General features: G+C 42.7%; 2 protein-coding genes across 3 annotated transcripts in view; both read left to right on the top strand.

The window, feature by feature from the left end:
• Nucleotides 1–332: 332 nt before the first annotated feature.
• Nucleotides 333–2888, top strand: hoxb4a (homeobox B4a). The gene is made up of 2 exons (XM_084486021.1): nucleotides 333–1152; nucleotides 2519–2888. The coding sequence occupies exons 1-2, from the start codon at nucleotides 675–677 to the stop codon at nucleotides 2836–2838; spliced, it is 798 nt and encodes a 265-aa protein (XP_084342147.1). The 5' UTR covers nucleotides 333–674; the 3' UTR covers nucleotides 2839–2888.
• Nucleotides 2889–6856: 3968 nt separating this feature from the next.
• Nucleotides 6857–20789, top strand: part of hoxb3a (homeobox B3a) — a 35173-nt gene continuing 21240 nt past the window's right edge. The window contains exon 1 of one of the 2 annotated variants that reach the window (XM_084488661.1): nucleotides 6857–6868. The gene's annotated coding sequence lies outside the window, so the exon portion shown is untranslated. Of the gene's footprint in view, nucleotides 6869–16403; nucleotides 16436–20789 lie in introns of those variants that run through there. The other variant, XM_084488660.1, reaches the window with a different exon arrangement.

Raw genomic sequence — 20789 nt, 5'->3', positions numbered from 1 at the left:
GAGGTAGAGGTAGAGGTAGAGGTAGAGAAAGAGAAAGAGACAAAATAGACAGATTAGGGAGAGATACGGGGAGAGAGAGATAGGTCTACATATTAGGGAGAACCAAATACTTGCAATCACCTGGTGCACTTTCTTGCATTTTTTGTTTTGGTTTTTTAAGTTTCAGTCAGAAAAGGGCGGTCAGAGAGTGGCACTGCTTGCTGTACTGTACAGGGAGTGCAAGCAGTTTGAGGAGACGGGGCGGGGGTGTAGCGTGCCACAGCCAACGCACAGCCAACGAGCGCGTCTTGCAGAAGGTGTCAACTCGATTTGTTTCTCTGATATGTTATGATTTGATCGTATGCATAAACCGTGATGAGTATCAGTGTGTGCAGATTAAGTAAGATCGAAAGTAAACAGGAGTTTACGTTTTTTTTTATGATTTCCACAAACGGAGCCATATGACGACGCGCGTGCAGGACTTGTTTTGTGCCTAATCCTATTTCCTTATCCGGGGTTCGTCACGCTGACACGCCATTGGTCGGGCATCGTCACATGGCTCCTTAACTTTGTTCACTTGACAGAAAAGTAGGAGGGTTCAACCGAAAGGCAATAACCGAAGAGTAAAGGCATAAGATATAAATTTTGGTTATATTTTTTCCGAGCGTGTGCCATTTCACAAAAGACTGGTATTAATGGCCATGAGCTCCTATTTGATCAATTCCAACTATGTGGATCCGAAGTTTCCACCGTGCGAGGAGTACTCACAGAGCGACTATCTGCCCAGCCACTCTCCGGACTATTACAGCTCCCAGAGGCAGGAGGCTACCGCGTTTCAGCACGACTCCCTCTACAACCACCACCACCAGCAGCAACACCCACAGCGGCCGGGCTGCGGCGCCGAGTCTGCGCCCTTCACGCTATGCCAGGGATCTGGGCAGCCCGCCTCGGTGGTCATGTCCCCGCGGGGTCACGTCTTGCCCCCGGCCGGACTTCAGACACCAACACCCGTCTCGGAACAGAACCGCCACTGCGACTCGGTCACTCCAAGCCCCCCACCGCCACCGTCCTGCGGACAAACACCGCACAGACAAAGCTCTGGCTCTTCCCCCGCCAGCACCCGCAAGGATCCGGTGGTCTACCCGTGGATGAAAAAGGTCCACGTCAACATCGGTAAGTGTTCGCTGACTTTTCACTAAACCCGCTCTCTTCTGATATATATACAGCTCTGTTTCTTTGTGCTGCTCTGTGTAGTCAAGCCCAAGGCGGACAGCTCGATGTCCACAGTCAAATCCACGGCTCCCCTCTCTGGGAGAAGACGGCAGAAGTAGCGCTCGGGTCGAGATTTACGATTGCCTGTTTGCAGGGCCAACATAATTACATCCCCCATAAATTTTTATTGCACCTCTCCGACGAGGTACCTTTTGAAGTCCGATCGCAAGATCTTCTGCTCTAATTCCCTGCTTTATGACAAGTCAGGAAGAGCCCATAAGTTTAAGTTTTATGATTTGGTAATTTGATTTTAAGTGGCCTGGTTGTATAAACAGTGTACTTTACTCTGCCGAGTTTTCTCTGTTATAGGCCTACCAGGGGAGGGAGTTTTATGGCAGCTAAAATATTCATGTTTATGGAGCCGGCCGTAAAACACTAATGTAAAACCGAAGAGTTGGGAGTCTATTAGTCTTATTTGTAGTGTTTTTTTTTCCGACCTGGACGGCCGTGTTTTCTCATTCGTGGTATTGTAGCACATGTTCAGACAGTCCTACATATACATTTTGCAAAGTCACTGTAATGGTCCATTTCTATTCAAAAAGTTGCAATCTCTTATTTGTTGTTTACGGTGTATCTTGAAGACCCCATGAATACATTGGGATTTCGGCTAACACGATTCGTGTCATCTGCTTGTAGTTGTTAGATTTGTTGAATCATTAACCCATCGGCCATTCAGATGCCTGTGTCGTTATACCCCCACCCCCGCCTTCTATTCTTAACCACATTACCCAAAACAGACAATGGCTATCTATAGTTGCATCTGGATCACATGGCTTAACATTGAACTGTCGGCTATAGCTAGTATAGTAGGCCTACTGCCGTTAGAATATGAGCATAATTTTTACGTTATTTTTATGGCGCTCAATGGACGTGCGCGCGCCGCTGGCTGTCCGATACTGTGTATCTCTGCTGTGTGTCCGCGGTTATTCAACAAATCACAACATTTGGATTGACCTTAGACTGGCATAGAAGATAGTACTTGTTTATAACGCCCCGAGGCCTTCGTGTTACAACCGAACAGGCAACCGAGCTGTTATTTCAAACGTTATAGAGCAAAGCATGACCAATAGCTGCCGATTGAGACAGCAATCAAGCCACTATTGGCATTTTGATGTGCTTATGCCCGTTATAATATGGTGCGGTGTAGATTATGCGAGACAAAATATATACTGAATTCTTATGAAGAAATGTAATTATATTACTTAAAGGAACAAATGTCCTTCACTTCACAAATGACATTATATCATTTTTTTATTTCCTCACACAGTGAATCCAAATTACACCGGAGGAGAGCCCAAGCGCTCGAGGACGGCGTACACGCGTCAGCAGGTTCTGGAGCTCGAGAAGGAGTTCCACTACAACCGGTACCTGACGCGCAGGCGCAGGGTGGAGATCGCGCACACGCTCTGTCTCTCGGAACGGCAGATTAAAATCTGGTTTCAGAACCGGAGAATGAAGTGGAAAAAGGACCACAAGTTGCCCAACACAAAGATCCGATCAGGGAGTAGCTCATCAAACAACAGCCACAGCAATACAAACTCGCTGGCGTTAGCGAGTTCCCAGAACCGATCGAATGGACCACTATAGCTGAATTGATCGCAGTTGTCCTCACTCACATTTCTTCAGTTCAACCTGAGTGGAACGCACTTTTGGAAGAACAATGGGCCAACTGGAGGGCCTCCTTGGATGCGTTTTCGGTATTATAGGGTTATTGACCTTTAGGCTATGAAGGATTTGGGGCTTGGATATTGATAGTGGAGAGAAAGCCTTGTCCAATTAGTAAAATAAATAACAAAGGGGGTTGAAGCAACGTAAATTCAAAAATTCAGACACACTAGTCTATTTGTGTGCGTTCCGTCTTATTCGACCACCTCTCTCTCTCTCTCTCTCTCTCTCTCTCTCTCTCTCTCTCTCTCTCTCTCTCTCTCTCTCTCTCTGCTTATCGCTCGCCGTTTGCATGATCCACTCCGTATTGTCCCATAATGTCACTCTGCTTATTCCTCTGTATCCTTTCACTTTCTTGACTGCAAAAGTGACTAACCAGGACACAATGCAGTAAGCAGAAGATAGTGTTTTTTCTATTTTTTTTGGTGAAGATGGATCCTCGTTTTCATCTTTAATCATGCCAAACTCGGGCCCCATTTGTCATGTTTACTCTGTGGGTACAAAGCAAAGGGTTGAACCGCGGCTCTACCTATTACCTCCCTCCCACCCCTCCTCATCCCATCCATTCCTCTGTTTAATAAATGAAACCTCTAGTCTCTCGTCAAGAAACGTTTTCATACGCTGCTTTTAACACTCCCTCTCACAGTACCCCTCCGTCCGGCACCATGATAACCAAAATATAACATAAAACGAATTCACCTCCTATACTTCCTTTATTCAAAAATGAATTGCCCTTTATACTTTTTATATATAAAATAATATTTTCATTATATTTCCTTTACAAAGTGAAGCAATGCAACGTGTATCCCTTCCTGAATTGATGGACGGATCTACATTCTAGGCTATTATATGAGACAACGCGCTTACGTACAGTCCTTTCATTGCTCAAATGTGATCTTATAATTTACAGTGTTATTTATGTGCGAGAGCCTGGTTAAATGTAAAGATAGACGGGTGGTTAAAGAGATTGTAAAATAGTTTGTCAGACAAATTGTTGGACAGCAGACAGACAGGGTAAACAACGCTTAATAGCCTACATTATGAAACATACAGGGTTGCAAAGGATTACGCTGGCTGAAAATAAATCAATTATATCCGAACCAAAATATTGGTACGAATAACCTTAAAGCATTATAAAAGCAGCACTATACAATGTACTACATATTACCTCAGCTGTACTTATATTTTGCCTTTTTTATGAAGTGACGAATATTGAGCTTTGTTTTCTATTTAGTGGTGAGTTATAGACGTGTTTTCATTTATTGTAAAGTAATTTAATAATAAACAATTGTTCTGGTCAGGGACAGTCTGAGAGGAAAAGAAATGCGTATGTTGCATGATTGAATGATGTTGATTTATCTCTATCGCTATTCTTATTTTTTCCCTTCAACATCTGATTAAACCATCATCTGCGCGGCACATAATGCGCATTGTCTTTATTTTCTCCATTTTCTACCTTTATTTTGTACTATTCTTCTTTCAATCTGTTGCATCGAAGGCCTTCAGTTTTATATTTTAATCGTTCTTTATTTACATTCCAAAGATCAGTTATATTGCTGATGATGATTATGGAGGTGTTGTTGAAAATGTATTATCTTATCACGCTTCCGCTTACTTTTCAACTTATATTTGTTCGTTGCCATCTTTTCTGATTATCCTCCCAGTGTCCTATTATTTGTAAATAGTTCATAAAAATTTTAATAAATGGCTCTAAACCGGAATCTATAGCCTACTCTTCTGTCTTTGCCGCTTCCTCGCACTCTCTGCCAGTTACATTTTAATCATATTGTTGGGCTGGTGAATTTCTATGTATTTACATTCCAAAGTTATATTCGTGATGATTAATAATTTAAGTACAAAGTATGTACATATGACCCTATGACTAACCCTATATATATATGGAATATTGTATACATACATGTGTATACATATAACTACATATAACTTAAGCAAAGTCAAATTTCTGGAGATTGTGATAAGAAAGTGTATTTAAAACAAACATACTTAGGCACAAACAGAGGCACGGAATAATTTCGTTTAATTTTGAGGCTTTTTAACATAACGAACTGTCTCGAGAAATCAGCGGCCTGCAGATCTGCCACCAAGGCAGCGATGATTAATCTCCCCCGACCAAGAGTGATCTTGGTACATTACGTCTTGTAATCTCGTTTTAAATCACCTACCGTCCCTCCGTTTCACTCCCTTTCTCCCGTTAATTTAATGGCTGCTCTCTGGCTTTGCAGTGGGCCTGGCTAGACTAAGAATCTGATTTTAAATACAATTCCTCCCATCCTGAAAACAAAAGTAAATTCGTTTTTTTTCGGCTTGTGCTCTCTTAATGCTTTAATGAGTATAATTTTTGCACAACATATTTTTTTTCTTCTGTTTGAGCTTTCTGGACCGGTGCTGTGTGTGTATTTTTTTTATATATTACAAAAAGGGAGCGGGCCGGCGCCATAGCTCAAACCCTGACAACCAAATAGATAATCAACAAGACGAATGGCTTCTTTTGTAAGGCGCGGCTCTCGTATTAATTTTAATTTTCTTTTTTTAGAGCAGGTATCGAAAAATATAGAGCAAGACGGGGGAGGGAGAAAATAGCATTTCTCCCAATGAACTTAAAACCAAAAGTGTGCCCCTTCAAATTGCTCCGCTCGCATTTCGTGGCTCGGAGAAGATTCTCTATTACTCGGTGGTTGATATCTCTCCGGGCCTCTTGCCACAGAGCCACCCGCTGCCCATTTATCTGCTTTCTCTGTGTCGTGTTTATGAAAAAGGCGGTCCTGCCATTCCACTATCAAACTAAATGCGTCATGCTTCAAACACAAAGTCTAAACAAAGATGTATTACTGAGAAAGACAGTCCCACGTGTCTGATGCATACGTTTACAATACATAGGGCCTAGATGTGTGCTTTCAAAAAAACACACTATACAGAACCACACAGACGACCGCTAGATGTCTTGGCTTCAACCAAACTGCGTTGTTTTCATTTTTAGTATATCCCATATCTCCTTTGAACCCAACCTCGTTTTATTGCACAGTACAAGAGGAATGGTCGGTATTTTGATTACCCGACTATAGTCTATTTCAATGCTGGCCCTGGGGCATAGCAACCATTGCACACGAGCAACGTGTAGATATTGTTGTCTAAATGTTGTGAATCACACCACAGACTAACCATATTTGCGCGTCTCTCCAACTCCCCCCATCGCCACAACGCACATAGGGCCTACACATGTGTGCCTTCACAATATACCAGACGCCCCGGGGTAGGCCAGGCCGCCGGAGCTCTATATCCAGGCTATGGCAAAAATAAATGAATTTGCGTGAGGTGACACCGCACATAATAAAATCCACATAGGAATTCTCATTATTTTAGTCGCCTTTATCATCCCGGGCCTTCTGTGCATCAGTGCGGGGCTATTGAATGGTGGGGAAAAGAACAGATTTTGTGAGAGGGGGACCCCCCCCCCCCCCCCAACCCCCCATCCCGCCCTCGCCTAAAAAGTTCACCGCCATTATTTCCTCGACAGGACAGAGGGAAGGCACCTCAAGAAAAATGTGAGAATTATGCAAGAAAAATCATTAATCACTTGTTCAACTTAAAACAATTCGTCTCTTTTCTATTGTCATTCGGCAGCCACACACAAGCGACAAGACCCCTTCTGCCATGCGTGGGGAAGGGAGGGAGCGGGAGAGAGAAGAAAAGAATAAGAAGATGTCTTGGAAGACAGTTGAACAACCCCCCACCCCCCCACCCCACCCCACCCGACTCCCACCTCTCACACCCAATCGCCACTTTTAAGTAGCCAAGAAGTATACGACTAAAAGAAAAAAAAGTGTTTCCTGATCCTTGGGAGGAGAAGAAGAAAACGCAAGGCAGTCACTGGAAAATCACCACGTCCGAAGGGAAGATGACCAGGAAGTTAGCCGCTGCACGAAATTACAAGGTAAGAACCCAACTATTTCTGGTTTGTTTATTTGATGCTTCGCTGTGTTAACATCTCCACCACACCCCTCGTGGTACTTTTCTGCCTATCACTTTCCCTGGTGGCATTTTTATGGTTTTATGGCCCCCATGTGCATTTGCCGGGGTCAAACGAGGGCTGGCGGGCCTTGTTGCTTTGATTTAAGCCTTGGTACTTTTGGAGCCGTGTGTTGGTGTGAAGGAATGCGGAGGGTCCAGCCACAAACGACCGTGTTTTCTTGTTACAGTTTGTTCAACTGTTCCTCTGGCCTTTGCCGCCGTCACCCCAGATTGCGCAAAGGCTGCGTCACACAAGTGGCCGCGTTTAACCCGCACGCAGCCCGTCCCATCCACATGTCCTATTGTGTGTGTGTGTGTGTGTGTGTGTGTGTGTGTGTGTGTGTGTGTGTGTGTGTGTGTGTGTGTGTGTGTGTGTGTGTGTGTGTGTGTGTGTGTTTTGTGTTTGTTCGTTGTGGTGGTTGTATTGGTGCTGTTCAATTATATAAAAGTATACACTTGTTACCAGCATAATCACTTGTTGATTCCCAACGCTTTGGAATCGTCAAAGTCGGACGTTCGTGCCATTATACAACTGCATGACCTAGTTTAGTAGCTCATTGTTTACACACACATGTTATTGTGTATCTAGCTGGGTGCAGTAGGCCTATGCGCCCGTGCGGCGTAGGCCCATAGGTTTCACAGGTTTTATTAAAATACTGTGGCGTGTCTTTTTCTGGCCAGGTGCGAACGAGCTAGATACTGGAACATGAATAATTCGGCGATCAATTGTGTAAGGTGCGTGTGTGTGTGTGTGTGTGTGTGTGTGTGTGTGTGTGTGGGGGGGGGGGATTTGTCTGAAAAAGACAAATTAAAAATGCGCGGAGCCATGGTTAATGGATACTCTCTCGGTTGCGCTCGAAAACAATTTAGCTCTGAAACAAACGATCCGCGAGGCTATCCAAATGAACAACGAACGATCGTGGGCTTGCATGTAGTGCATGTTTTGCCAGCCCCCCCCCCCCCCCCCCTTGCATTTGCTCAGATGAGCACCAGCAGCACAAACGCAGTCACTCCTGCTTGACCCTTCAGAAATCAATCTGATCGGGGTCCAGAAAGGACAGCGGTTCTGGTGGATGGCTACGACCGTAGCGTGACGCGCGGTCAACCATAACACACGAATGGTAAATATAAGCGACTGGTAGCCCTATTGGAGGAATAGAAGAAAAATTGACGAAAAATCGATGTTGGAGCCGAGTGGGTAGAAGGGCCTAGCTATGGCCGCAGAGGGTTCAACCAGAGGACACATTATTCTGACCGATGAGGTCCACTGACTGTGAAGCCAAAGGCTGACCCCACCCCCCCCAAACTCCCCCAGTTCCCTCCGCCGCTTGACCCCGCGCTAGACTGATGGACTCTGTGCACCAGGTTACATTCCCAGCCACGGAGACCCCCGAAGCCCCCCACCCGAGGCCAGTTAGTCATAACATGCCTAGTTCAGGCCACTGTAACCTCGGGGCATGGCGGGGATGTCTCCGCTCCTTCTCCAGCCACGCAAACAGACGGATAGACAAACAGAAAAAGAAAACACAGCGTGTTGGAAGGGGTCGCCGAAAGGGCAGTGCCTGTGTGAGATAGTTTCAGGGGTTGGAGTGGTATACGGACATTGATGTTCGCACATTTTTTTAAACACATCGATATAACGATGTAGTGATTAATTGAACGTGTATAAGGTGGGCAATTATTAACTTGTTATTAAGACTTTCGTTCTGCCATATGATGGCATGAGACAAAACTAAGAAGAAAAGGCTTAAATCAATTAAATATCCATTGTTATGGGGAATCAAAAAATGTAAACATTACCGGAATATATATGAAAACTATATTATAAACTTGTTCCAATTGTTTAAGTAAAAGCAATAATGTCTTAAGTAGCCTACTAGTTTCCTATTTAATGATTTCATATCACACTTTGCACAATATAAATTTACTCGAAGCGGTAATTCATTCAAAGTGATAATACATCGAATATTTCAGAAAACAGCTCTTATCTTAAACGTATCTTAAAAGGTTATAATGATCCCCCATTCAGCAGAACATTATTTTTTAACATAAACAGAGTCTGCCCTTTTTGACTTAAAAAAAAAACATGTCCAAATATTCAACTTGACTGTGCTGTGGGCCGGTAGGGATGAACAGGAAACAATTAAGGTTCATTTACATTATGGACTTGAAAAATGAGACATTGGCTTCCTGAGGGCAGTAGCTAGTAGTTAGGCCGGTCACTGCAGGGTACTTTGTTACCTTCTGTATTAGCAAACAGGATTGGCATATCAGCTACAGACCTACACTTCCCAGATGTGCATTGAAACAAAACTAAAATTGGACAGAGTTTGTCAGAGTTTGGTTTAAGGTTTATTCTATTGAAGAATGGGATAGAGTTTTCTTTGTGTAGGTCTTCCTGTGTAGGTCTTCTTATTATACATATACACACATTTTGATACACACACACATTTTGAGACATTCATTGAAAGTGTAGAGTCTTTCCAAATCTCAAGATAGCTACAAAATAATAATTAAAGCAGGTTTAATTGCCACAATCCAGTGTAGAGAGTGTTGTATGTTTTTATTTTTCAGGTAAATTTCTTTAGAAAACTAATATTTAGACAAGCAATAGTTGCAAAGAGGTTTGCCTCTCAGCTGAGAGGATTTTGGATTCAAACACTAATCTGCAGTCGACCGGTGCATTAGCCAGATCCCTTACCTTAACCTGTTACCTAAATCTAAAAACCGCCCCATTCACCTCAAATCAAAACGTCTGCTAAAGGACTCAGTTAATGCCTCCTCTATGGAGGTCTGATAATGAGTGCCTTTCTGTGGAGGATGCACGGTCCCCCCTCGCTCCATGCAGGTCAAGTCCGGCCTCCTCCGACCTTTAAGGTCCCAATACATGTTGGGAACAGGCCGGGTGCCTGCACTGCGAAGAGCGTTTGATGCTCTTGCCAGCCCTGTTTAAACAGAGATTAAATAAACATAATTTGCAGTTATTACGGAGATATTCAGCACATCGTTGTCTTATCAAGGGCCTAGTCGGTTTGTTTGGAGCACCTAGATGCAACACAAACACACCAAACACACCACACCATATGATGGGATATTGAAGATATGCCCTCGGAGGATGTGGTCACTTTAATACACGTAAGGCAATGTGGTGGACAGTCAATGAATGAACGTTCAGGAGGCATGGGTGATGTTCACTTCATGGGCGCTTCCACAGGTTAAAAGGCCATTGCTAGACACACTAATTGTTGTAAGGTTCGCCCGATTGTTCAACCTTTGCTCACAGCAAATATCTTGCACGCAAGATGACCCTGTCAGTCAACGGTGCCTCCTCATTGTGGGCAGTGTCATTTCTTATTGTAGAATATATATATATATATGCATGGTCTTCCCTCTTCAAGCCAAACGTCTCAAATGATTTGCGTCATTTCATTCCCCCTTTTTGCATGTGGCTGTATGAGATTATCCTCTGCATGATATTGCTGTGCATATTACAATAGGATAGACAAACCCAGTGTTATAAAATATAGGATTTTGGATAGATATAGTCATTGCTAGGAATAGCTAGAATATAATCAACCAACCACTCAGTAACAAATCCCACTGTTCGGAAACTAGCATTAAACCCCATTCAACTATTCAAGTTACTAACCGTTGCAAGCCTCTAAGAATCTGGGTTTGCATACTTTGTTTTCCCAGCATTGTATCTAGATTTGAAATGTCCATTCATATTGCATTAAGTATCCTACTGTTATACTATATTAATATTATACGTACTATATTGATACAGATGTTGTATGTTATGATGCATGCAATGGAGAACCGGGGAATCCAGAGAAAACTTTTGTGCCAGTAGAAAATGTAATGAACTGCGTGGTTAGTGGAGGTGATTTGACAGAAATTAATATTACATATACAATAAATAGCATGCATACTCACACAAACATGCACACATGCACACAATGTCTCTCTCTTAAACACACACAGACACACAATCACATATATATCTACCCCATCCTCTCCCCCCACTCCCCCCCCCCCCCACCAACCCCGCCCCCCCCCCCCTCCCCCCACCACCCCCCAATCTGTCTCTCTTTTCCTACCCCTTCTCCTGTTTTCCCTCCAAACACTGTACAGCCCGTCTTTGCCAAAGCACCGCAATACAAATGCGCTTCCACCGTTCTCCTGGCGTTGTAGAGCCATTCTTCCCAGATTTGTTGGCCAGCTCCCGGCCTTGGCCCGGGGAGTCTCGCGGTGGTTTGCCTGCTCGGGATCAGGGCCACTAATTGCCAGACAAATAGCCCTCGCGGCTTGCGCGCTCGTTTGCAGCCATAGCCGAAGAGTTATTATTGTGGAGAGCGCGCGGAGCCGGGAGGTCATGCAGGCGCACGGGCTGTAGGAGGAGGTAGTCAAAAGAGATATATCGCTACTGGTTTAGCACCACACCAGCTGTGTGTGTGTGTGTGTGTGTGTGTGTGTGTGTGTGTGTGTGTGTGTGTGTGTGTGTGTGTGTGTGTGTGTGTGCGTGCGTGCGTGTACGCCAGAACACGTTTTAATGACCACCCCCCCCCCCCCCTCACCCCCTTCCTCCTGCTCTTCACTGACACACACACACACACACACACACACACACACACACACACACACACACACACACACACACACACACACACACACATAGGCACATACACAGAAGCACACACATACACCACTTCCGTTCATTGTACGTGTGTAGTGTCCCAGTCCAACATGCATGAGAACGCTCGTGTACGCTTAAGTGGCCAGTTGGGAAGTCATTTAAAGGAGACATATATTAAGTACAAAATAAAACGAGCCAACTAGTACTCTTTGCCAAAAAAGTCCACACACAGACACACACACACAAAAAATATTGTGCGCCCACACACAACAAACTCACACACTCGCACACGCATGCACACATGTGCATGCATGCACACAGACACACACTCATGCACACACACAAACACACATGCACTTACCGAAGATAGTGTGTTCGCAGACACACACACACATGAGCACACATGCAAACTCATTCTCCTTCTCATTCTGACTTTTAATCCCACTCAATACCTCTCTCTCTCTGTCCATCCCTCTCTCTCTCATTCTTTCTCTCTCTCTCCATCAACACACACTCACACTCTCGCTCTCTCTCTTTCTCTCTCTCCCCCTCTCTTCTAAAGCCATGCTGTTCACACATGATGTCAAGTTTGTTTTGAGGAGTAACATTGAGCAAGATGTGCGGTTCAAAAAGATTTGAACAACACAGTTGTTCAAAGTGCTTCACTTAGCAAGCAAGTAAACACACCAAAATGCAATGCTCAGTCTTTTTAACAGTATATTGTATGATTCCAACTAGCTGATTAATAACTGATTGCGTGTTCATCTTCAAGCCAATGGCGTGTTAGATGCTAAGTTATGTCTTTACTTCTGCTTACTTCTTTTTTAAATCTTTTTAAAATTCTCAATGAGGTTTTTGCATAATTTCTCTACATTTGCTTCCTATGTCTTATGTCACATCCCTTTTCTTCCAATGCATACATGTGCAGCTATTTTAAACAAGAACGGTTAGCTACATTAAGCCACTGCGTTGGACTATTCAATTGATGTATCTGGCAATAATGATCTTCCAGTTACCAGGTTTTAATCGGGCACCCTTATTCTCTTATAAGCCTCTGTGTAAGATGAGTAATGGCAACCCAGACCTGCACTAGCTTATTGATGCCATGTTATAACCAGCTCGGTTTGTCATGCTTATACCTGTGTGCTACCTATCACTTATCAATATTCAATACCAAGGAAATGTTAAAGTTGTCCACGGAATGGATAACATTACAAAGGGGTTTGCAGGCAACAAAATGACTTTGCATGTGCAAATTGTATAGAATGTATTATGGTTTTAGGTGGTTTGTTGGTTATATTCGATTTGGGATTCTAAGATGGGCATATAGGAACATAAACTTTGTTGACTGTGAGGAGGTCAGCTTTGTGGTTTGGCCATTGGACACTATGTTTCATGTTTTTTTTCTGAATTTTCCCAGAAGATGTATAAAAAATGTATACATAGTTTGAGTTTTGTTACATCCATACATATCCAGTCATACATGTGAGCAATATATATTGCACTGATATTGGCTTATTTTTTATTATACAAACTCGCTATAGGACGCCGCTAAGGATTTAAACACCAATGCATACCAATCGGGGCAAAGTATAATGTAATGAAGGAGAGTTGATGAACTTACATGTTTACAGTGCAGGAAAGCATGGTTTGTTTACTTGCCTTTGCTTTAAGTGTACATGTCGTTTAATAGGCTTTGCATTAAAAATGGATAGTTAAAAAACGGAAACAAAGACACTTATTGTGAATGGCATAAGCCTACTTATTGGTAAAATTAAATACTACATTATTAAGGTAAAAAAGGTAAACTATTATGCAGATTTTAGGATAGAGCTTTACTGAAACAGATCTAATTTAACGAAGGCTGTCAAAATGTCCCACTGCAGCCTTCGACGTGACAAAACGATTCGGAAGTATTGAATATCAGAGGATAGTCAAATGTAGGCCTACCCATTATAATTCAGTGCCGGGCCCTTATAAACGGTGCATAAGACTTGCATAATGTTGAACATTGTTTACAAGACAATTATTTAAAAATGGTCCCTGAAAGAAGATACATGTCCCGTTATAATGTGTTGGTCATGGCCGTTTCCGGGCAATACGGCCCGTGAGGCGAGATGTCTCCCGTGCGGTCCCATCACTGGGGGAAAGACCCGTCTCGAGCAGTAAAAGAATGTATTTCAAAAACGGTTTGTGCGCGTGCATCAAGACAGATTTACGAGCGACAGTAAAAGCCGAGATGTCGTGCTCGGTAAATCAATCCCTCTTCTTATCCCGCTTTCCCTCTCTTTCTCTCTCCGTCTCACATTGACCAACATTTAAACATAGGTCGTATACAAAAATTATATAATAATAATAACAATAATAATAATAATAATAATAATAATAATAATAATAGTAGTAATAATAATAATAATAATAATAATAATAATAATTAATTGCTGAACATTAACTAAACCCTCTCGAGCAATATCCAACCATTAAATCCAGGGCTTGACAGCTCCCATTCTGTACAAAAAGACGCTCTTGGTTTCTTTTGAAAAACATTGTTTGAGGTTAATCATTCACGAAGATATAGAATCTACCTGTCCTCATCGATCACGGGGAGTGAAAGACCTCCAAGAAATCACAGATAGCTCTCTACTTTATTGTCACCGCTTCTTTATTCTCACCTCCAAGAATTGCGTGCAGCCCTCGTTATAGCACCGTTACAAGCGCTTAATCTATCATCTCATCAATTGATTGATTATTTATTGATTCGTTTATTTCAGATTTCAGTTGCATTCATCTTATGAATAATAGGCCTCAAGTAATTGGATTCAGGTTATTTTACGTGATTCTATAGCCTATTGAACCTATACCTCCCCATTCACCAACACGTTGAACAAATATGAAAACAAGTAGGCTACAATTATTTTTTATTTGTATAACATCAAACTGTTATGCTATGTTGCTTTATCACATTTTAAAGCCGACATTTGATTGTTTCTTTCCTTCTGTTCGCCATCGCCAGCTACTTATCTTAGCCGTGGTTTCTCGATGTGATTGCTGTAATTTATGGCCATCATTACAGACGCCATCATCACCACCGCAAATGTTTGATTTTCATCTTGTGTGGAAATTCGAGAAGAAACGCCGCATTCTAAAGAAAAACACAGGCGCACCACACAACACGATGCCTTTTTAACACTTTGAAATAACTAGTCTGTGTGGATTTAACACACGTCTGGGTGGATTTAACACACGTTTTTATTAACCCTAATATTTCCTCTTCATTTTAATATTTTATTCGTGGGAAAAAACGGCATTTTTAACAGCGTTGTCTACCAAATATAAAAAGGGCCTTCCCGGGCTATTGTTTGACCTTGACGTGTTTCTTGCGAGGTCTCCTCAGCCCAGCTCTCAGCCCTATATTTAGATGCAGCCCGGAGCTCTATTGTTCGGAGGGAGACTCGGAGATCATCGAATGGATTCCATCATTCCATTGTTGCTACCCTAACCCTCGCAGTAGGAGACCGCGTCTCTGGTCCTCCTTTCTTCCCTCACCCTCTCTTTCCCATTTATTTTATTCCCCCCATTCCTCCCTCCAGACAGCACCCCCATTTTCTGCCGCGTGCTACCTGTCTTTGATTCACTTCTAAATAACACCTCCTGCCCGTTCTTCTAAACGCATTACGTCTTGCGCCACGGGCACCCCACCAGCTAAACTTGTTAATAATGAGGTGGACTCTATATTTGGAGAATCCCCCACGTCGAACTGAAAAAGCTATTTGTGTCCCCGGCATAGGGCTATAACATCGAAATGGAAGAATTATTTTAAAATAATGACACCGGATGTCGTTCCCCTTTCTGTCGTCCCCATTGAGTTTGAGCTATAATAGTCTGTCGACATCGTTAATATCACAATAATTGTACCTAATACTTTTTATAATTATAATGTGTCTATTTTTTCTCGGTATTTAAATCTAATTGTAAAAAAATGTGACAAGAATATTATCTCTACATTTGTACATAATAAAGGCCTGCATTTCTATTATCGAATAAATATTATTTTCTAAAGGTGTAGGCCTATTAAAAGCAGGTGGCCATGTTTACGGTCAGAACCTTTTTTTTTCATGCAGGAGAAACCACGAAGCACTTCAGAATAACAAAACAAGCAGACAAAGAAATGAGGACAGAGGCATAATGTGATCTCCCATGTCATATGTGGAGCTCGTCTGCAATAGATTCCACACTGTGTACACCATACGTGACCTCTACTTTATGTGGAACACACTGCTCTGTTCGATTTTATCTGTTCTTCTTTTTTTTTTAACTCACGCAGTAGTCTCAACAAAGGTTAAGTAATTTGTGGTGGCTGGTCCGAATGGGTCCCACGAACTATTTGTTGAACTGAGAGGATAAGAGAAGAGCAAAAAGCACCCCCCAACACACCCCTCCTCCGTCCCCCATTCACAACCCCTCCACTACATACACGCACCTCCGCCCCTTCCCCTTAACTTGTCACGTGATTCATTAAATAATTAATGCAGAGGTTGCAGAATAGATATGTTTTCGTCAGGAATATAACGGCAAGACATGGTGCTGCCCTAGACTGTGTCTGACGTGGAAAATTCAACTGTCCTCAAAAAAAAAAGAAAACCCCCTATAGCAGCAGAGCACGGCGAGGGGATAGAAAAAAAAGAGAGAGAGAAAGAGAGAGAGACAGAGAGAGAGAGAGAGAGAGTGGGGGAAAAGAGGAGACACCAGAAACGTCGAAAGAGAGAGGAAGAGGGAGAGGGGAAGAGAAAAGAGAGGAAGCTGCAATAAAACAAATTTGGACGGGCGTGCGTGTTGCGGGTCGTTGTGGACGCTGTGAGTATTGCGGAAGGAAGGGGATGCGGAAACTGCATGGGGGAAAAAACTAGAGGCTCCTACGCAAGTGCACCACCGCGTTGCTGCTGCTATACCGCGCTCATAATCTCCTGCAGCACTGTACATGAATTATATCATGTTGTAACATCGTGGTAAATATGTCCACACTTTCCTTCTTATTCTGCGTTTTGACCATCCCTGTGCATGTGATGTCTTGTTTACACCTCCTTTCATCATCACTGTGTGTACGCCGAGGCAGAGATACGTGGGGGTATAGGCTGCAAGCCGCTCTCCTGCAAGTCAGATTAATGCAATCATAGCCGATAGCTGTTTGTATTTTTAGCAAACACTTGGACATGATTCTTCATCGCTCTCCCATCCCATTCTATCTTGCTCTATATCTCTTTATATCCCCCCTGACTCTCTCTGTCTATCCCTCTCCCGTTCCCTCCTTCATTTCAGCTAGCTCCTTCTCTTGATTTATAGTGAGGTAGAGTGTCAGCGTGCGGCCGAGGCTGCCATTGTGTGTTTGTGAGGGAGTGCTGTTGTTTATGGTCCTGGCCGCGATAAATCATTTTTCTCCACTGCTGGGGAGTGGGTAAAAATGATGGTCGATGGACTGATGATACACCGGAACGCGGAAGAACATGAAAGGGGAAGGAGAGAGAGAGAGCCGCCTCTGCCGCGTCTTCATTTGCTCTTTTATTCATTTTATGCCAGTTCGCTTTCCTCCGAGCCATCCTTAGAAGTCTTTCCTCTTTGTCGACCAAGCGATGCGTTGTGTTTTGCATTTCAGATCCATTCCCCATATTCCTAATGGTCTTGTTTTTTTCATCTTGAAATGCTAGCTTTCTCGTTGTTGTTACCTGCATGTTTCTTGTGAGGATTGGAATGGCGCCGGATCAACATGGGATTCTGCCCAGAAAATGGATGCTTTTTCTTGCTGGGGCTTTTGATATGTTTAGTTTAGTTTATATGGTGCAATACCTTCCATTACGAATGTCTGCTGGTTGATGTTTGTCAGAAAAAAAGAATGATATATGAGGCGCGTGCAAGTCAGAATAGGAGTTATATTTCAAACATATGGTCTGCTTGTAACAGTAGCCAAGTAGACTATACGTTGCAATTTGAACTTGAATATATTAAGATATAGAGGTAGCAGCTATGTGAATGTGATGTATGTGATGGGCTAACTACAGTACCAGGCAATACGTTGACAATACCATCCATGTCAATGTAATTTTGTGTGCGTAAAAGCTAGCCTGAGTTTGGACTAGTTGAGACATATACATAGTGGTCCCTTATATTTCAATAAGTAGGGCGATTAATGGTTGCCTATATGCATTGCATATTGGCTCTCCGTTGACTTTCCTAATTTCGGTTGCAACTTATATACGTGAGATTTCCAGCCTCGCTCCATAAGCTTTTCTGCAGAGACTGTTTTCTTTGGACTTCTAGTGGACTGGAACTGTGCAACATTTTTCATGTCAGCACTCGCTATGTCTCTGCCTTTGCTCAGAGCCTTCACCGGCTACCCCCTTCTGCCTTTTGCATGTGGCTTAGAGAGAATATGGGGTGGATAATGTAATTTTCTTGTTTCAACTGCAAATGTCACCCGTTCCTGCTTCCATTCCTCGGTTTTTGTTCGTATGTGTGTGTTGGTGTTTTTACACTTTAGAATATAACCTGCACACGTATGCTACCCCTCGTGATTTTGATAGGGGAAGGGAGGGGGAGAGGGGGTGGGGGGTATTAAAATATATCATCTTAATAGCAAAAACACTTTCAGAAACGCCTGTGAAGCCATCCAATCCACCATGCTGATTCAGTTAGCAAGGCAATATAAACCGTTTGATTGTTATGCTGTTGGCACAGACCATGTTTATCTATTGCATGATGCTGTCTGTATGGGAGGAGTAGCTCCGGTGAGTCAAGCTCAACAGGGTCTTGTGTCCCCGCTGATTCTGCCCAACCGTTCCCCTGGCTGGGGTAACGCTGGATAGGGACATTAGGAATCTCGTCAATCCATTCATGCGCGTCAAAAATGTAAAATAATCAAAGACAAGATATTTTTTTTATTGTTTGATAATATAACACGTGGGTATTTGACATCTAAACAACAACAACAACAACAATCATATCGATAGAGATAATAAATAAAATACTGAACATTATTATTAATAATAATAATGGTCATTAATATTATTATTAATAATGCTAATAATATTAATAATAAAACAACGCAAATTGTTCCTATACATTAAGAACATTACAGTATACCCAGGCCTAGATATGACTAGGTGAACACATGCATCCGCATGGGCGTGCATGCAAATCTATTTTCCAATTTGATTTGTGTGGTTGGAGTTCTTCCCCATTCGAACCACCCGCCCCTCTACTTAGTCATCTCCTCTAATGCGTACCCCATCGTAACTAAATTAGCTGCCCGTAACATATTAATGGCGGTAGCAGCGAGGCGCAGCATTTTTCAAAATCTGTATTCCCGCCGCGGCCCCTGTTGTCCGCTGCTGTGTCAAAAACAATATTTCGGCTCATTTCTGTGGACATCGCAGGGCGAGAGGGGGGAGATCAGATGAGAACCTCGAAGAAAAAAAAAAAAAAAAACAAGAAGGAGAGGGAGGGGAGGGACGTGATTTCTCCCATCATTTTGCATCTTGCTATCTCCGTTTCATATCTGACTATAGTGACCACTAGGTTTTGAAAATAGAAACAACCTTAAAAGCCGATGGCTTCGAAGTCTGCCTTGTCACGTCCGAGAGGAACAAGTCAGATCCATAATCAAAGGCAAAATATCGAGCTAATTAATTTAATCGATTATGTAATTTCCTAATGGCACCACATTTTTTATATTGAACTCTGTTATTGTGTCTCTCTGTGTATTTCAATGCATTTGGTTCGCTGCAAAATTGTAAACACATCAACAAATAGGCTACAGAAATAGTCAAACCCACTTCACTGTGACATCATTTTCATCAGGGAGAAATAATTGATCACGCATGCAGTAGGTATATCCTGTTAGCGACAGGAATGGCCCTATAGTGCTATGCGTAGTGACGTCACATTTATCTCGAAATAAACCTAAAACCCATTGTGACGATCGTGTGAAGTGCTCTTCATTCGACTGCAGCTTACGTAAGGGTTCTGCGATAAACTGCGGAACAAAGAAAAAACACACAACGTTACGCTATCCGAAAATTCTAAAATCAGACTGGCTGCACAGTGCATATAGGCTATAAGAAGTGATTCACCCGATCATCGCACATCGCGTCAGTTTCATCTTTCAGTTTTATTGAGGCTTTTTTTTCCACTCAAATGGTGCCGTCATTGTGCTGCACAAGACACAAAGGGCAGACACGCGGACAGACGTTGCTCAAGGTGTATCGTCCCACGTCTTCCCACGCACTACAGCAAGGGCGGCGGCGAGACAATGCGGCCATGACCGGCAGCGGTGTAGTCCTCCCCGTGAACAGGCCACCAAGAAACACGGCGACGAGAAAAACGTGGATAAATAGGCAAAAGATACATGAATAAATACAAGTAAAAGCACGTCGGTCACTTAGCGTTTTAGTAAAAAAGTGTACGACTATATAAGCACCGAAATAAGATAGAAATAGGTTTAATGGGAATGCTACTATTAAATAATACTGAAATCGACCCAATAAAACAATTTTAAAATACATTGGCTGTAAAAATGATTCAAATCCACCAATTTGCATGGCCGTACAAGAGTTTCCTTGCAGCAAAGGTTCAACTGAATGGCCACGATACAATGAACCATACATCACACGCGTTTTAGTGGAGCTCAAACACAAATGCTCATTCGAAGACTACGCTACTACCATTAATTCAAGTTTTTATTTTATTCCAGTAACATATTAATCCGTGGACCATGTAGTGCCGTAAATCTAAAGCCCCAGACGTTAAGGAGGTTAAAACGAACGAATAAATATGGTTTATTTAACGGCCTAAATTGGTTTAAATGTTATATTATTATTATTATCATCACTATTTGTATTAGGCCTATTATGATTATTATTGTTAATAGTATTGTTATTGTTATTATCATTATGATAGGCCTAAGCATAAGAACCTGAGCTGTTTATAAGCAGACGTGCATTCGTAGGCTGCATGCGGCAAGTATTTCCAGGGTCTTCTCGCGTGGGGATGATTAGCCGTTCAGAAATAAATCAATAAGAAACCTAGCGTTAATTTACAATCGTCTACACTAGGGCAGTGATTCAGAGAGCATGAAAAATTACCGGTTGAAACCGTATCCAGAGCCCGCGAGCGGTGTTTTTTTTCTCCCTTTTTTATGTTACCAAGCCGGGGAGCT

Source organism: Micromesistius poutassou (assembly GCF_964030765.1).
Source record: "Micromesistius poutassou genome assembly, chromosome: 1".
Lineage (NCBI taxonomy): Eukaryota > Metazoa > Chordata > Actinopteri > Gadiformes > Gadidae > Micromesistius > Micromesistius poutassou.
Note: the sequence above shows the minus strand (reverse complement) of the source record. Positions and strands in the feature narration are given on the sequence as shown.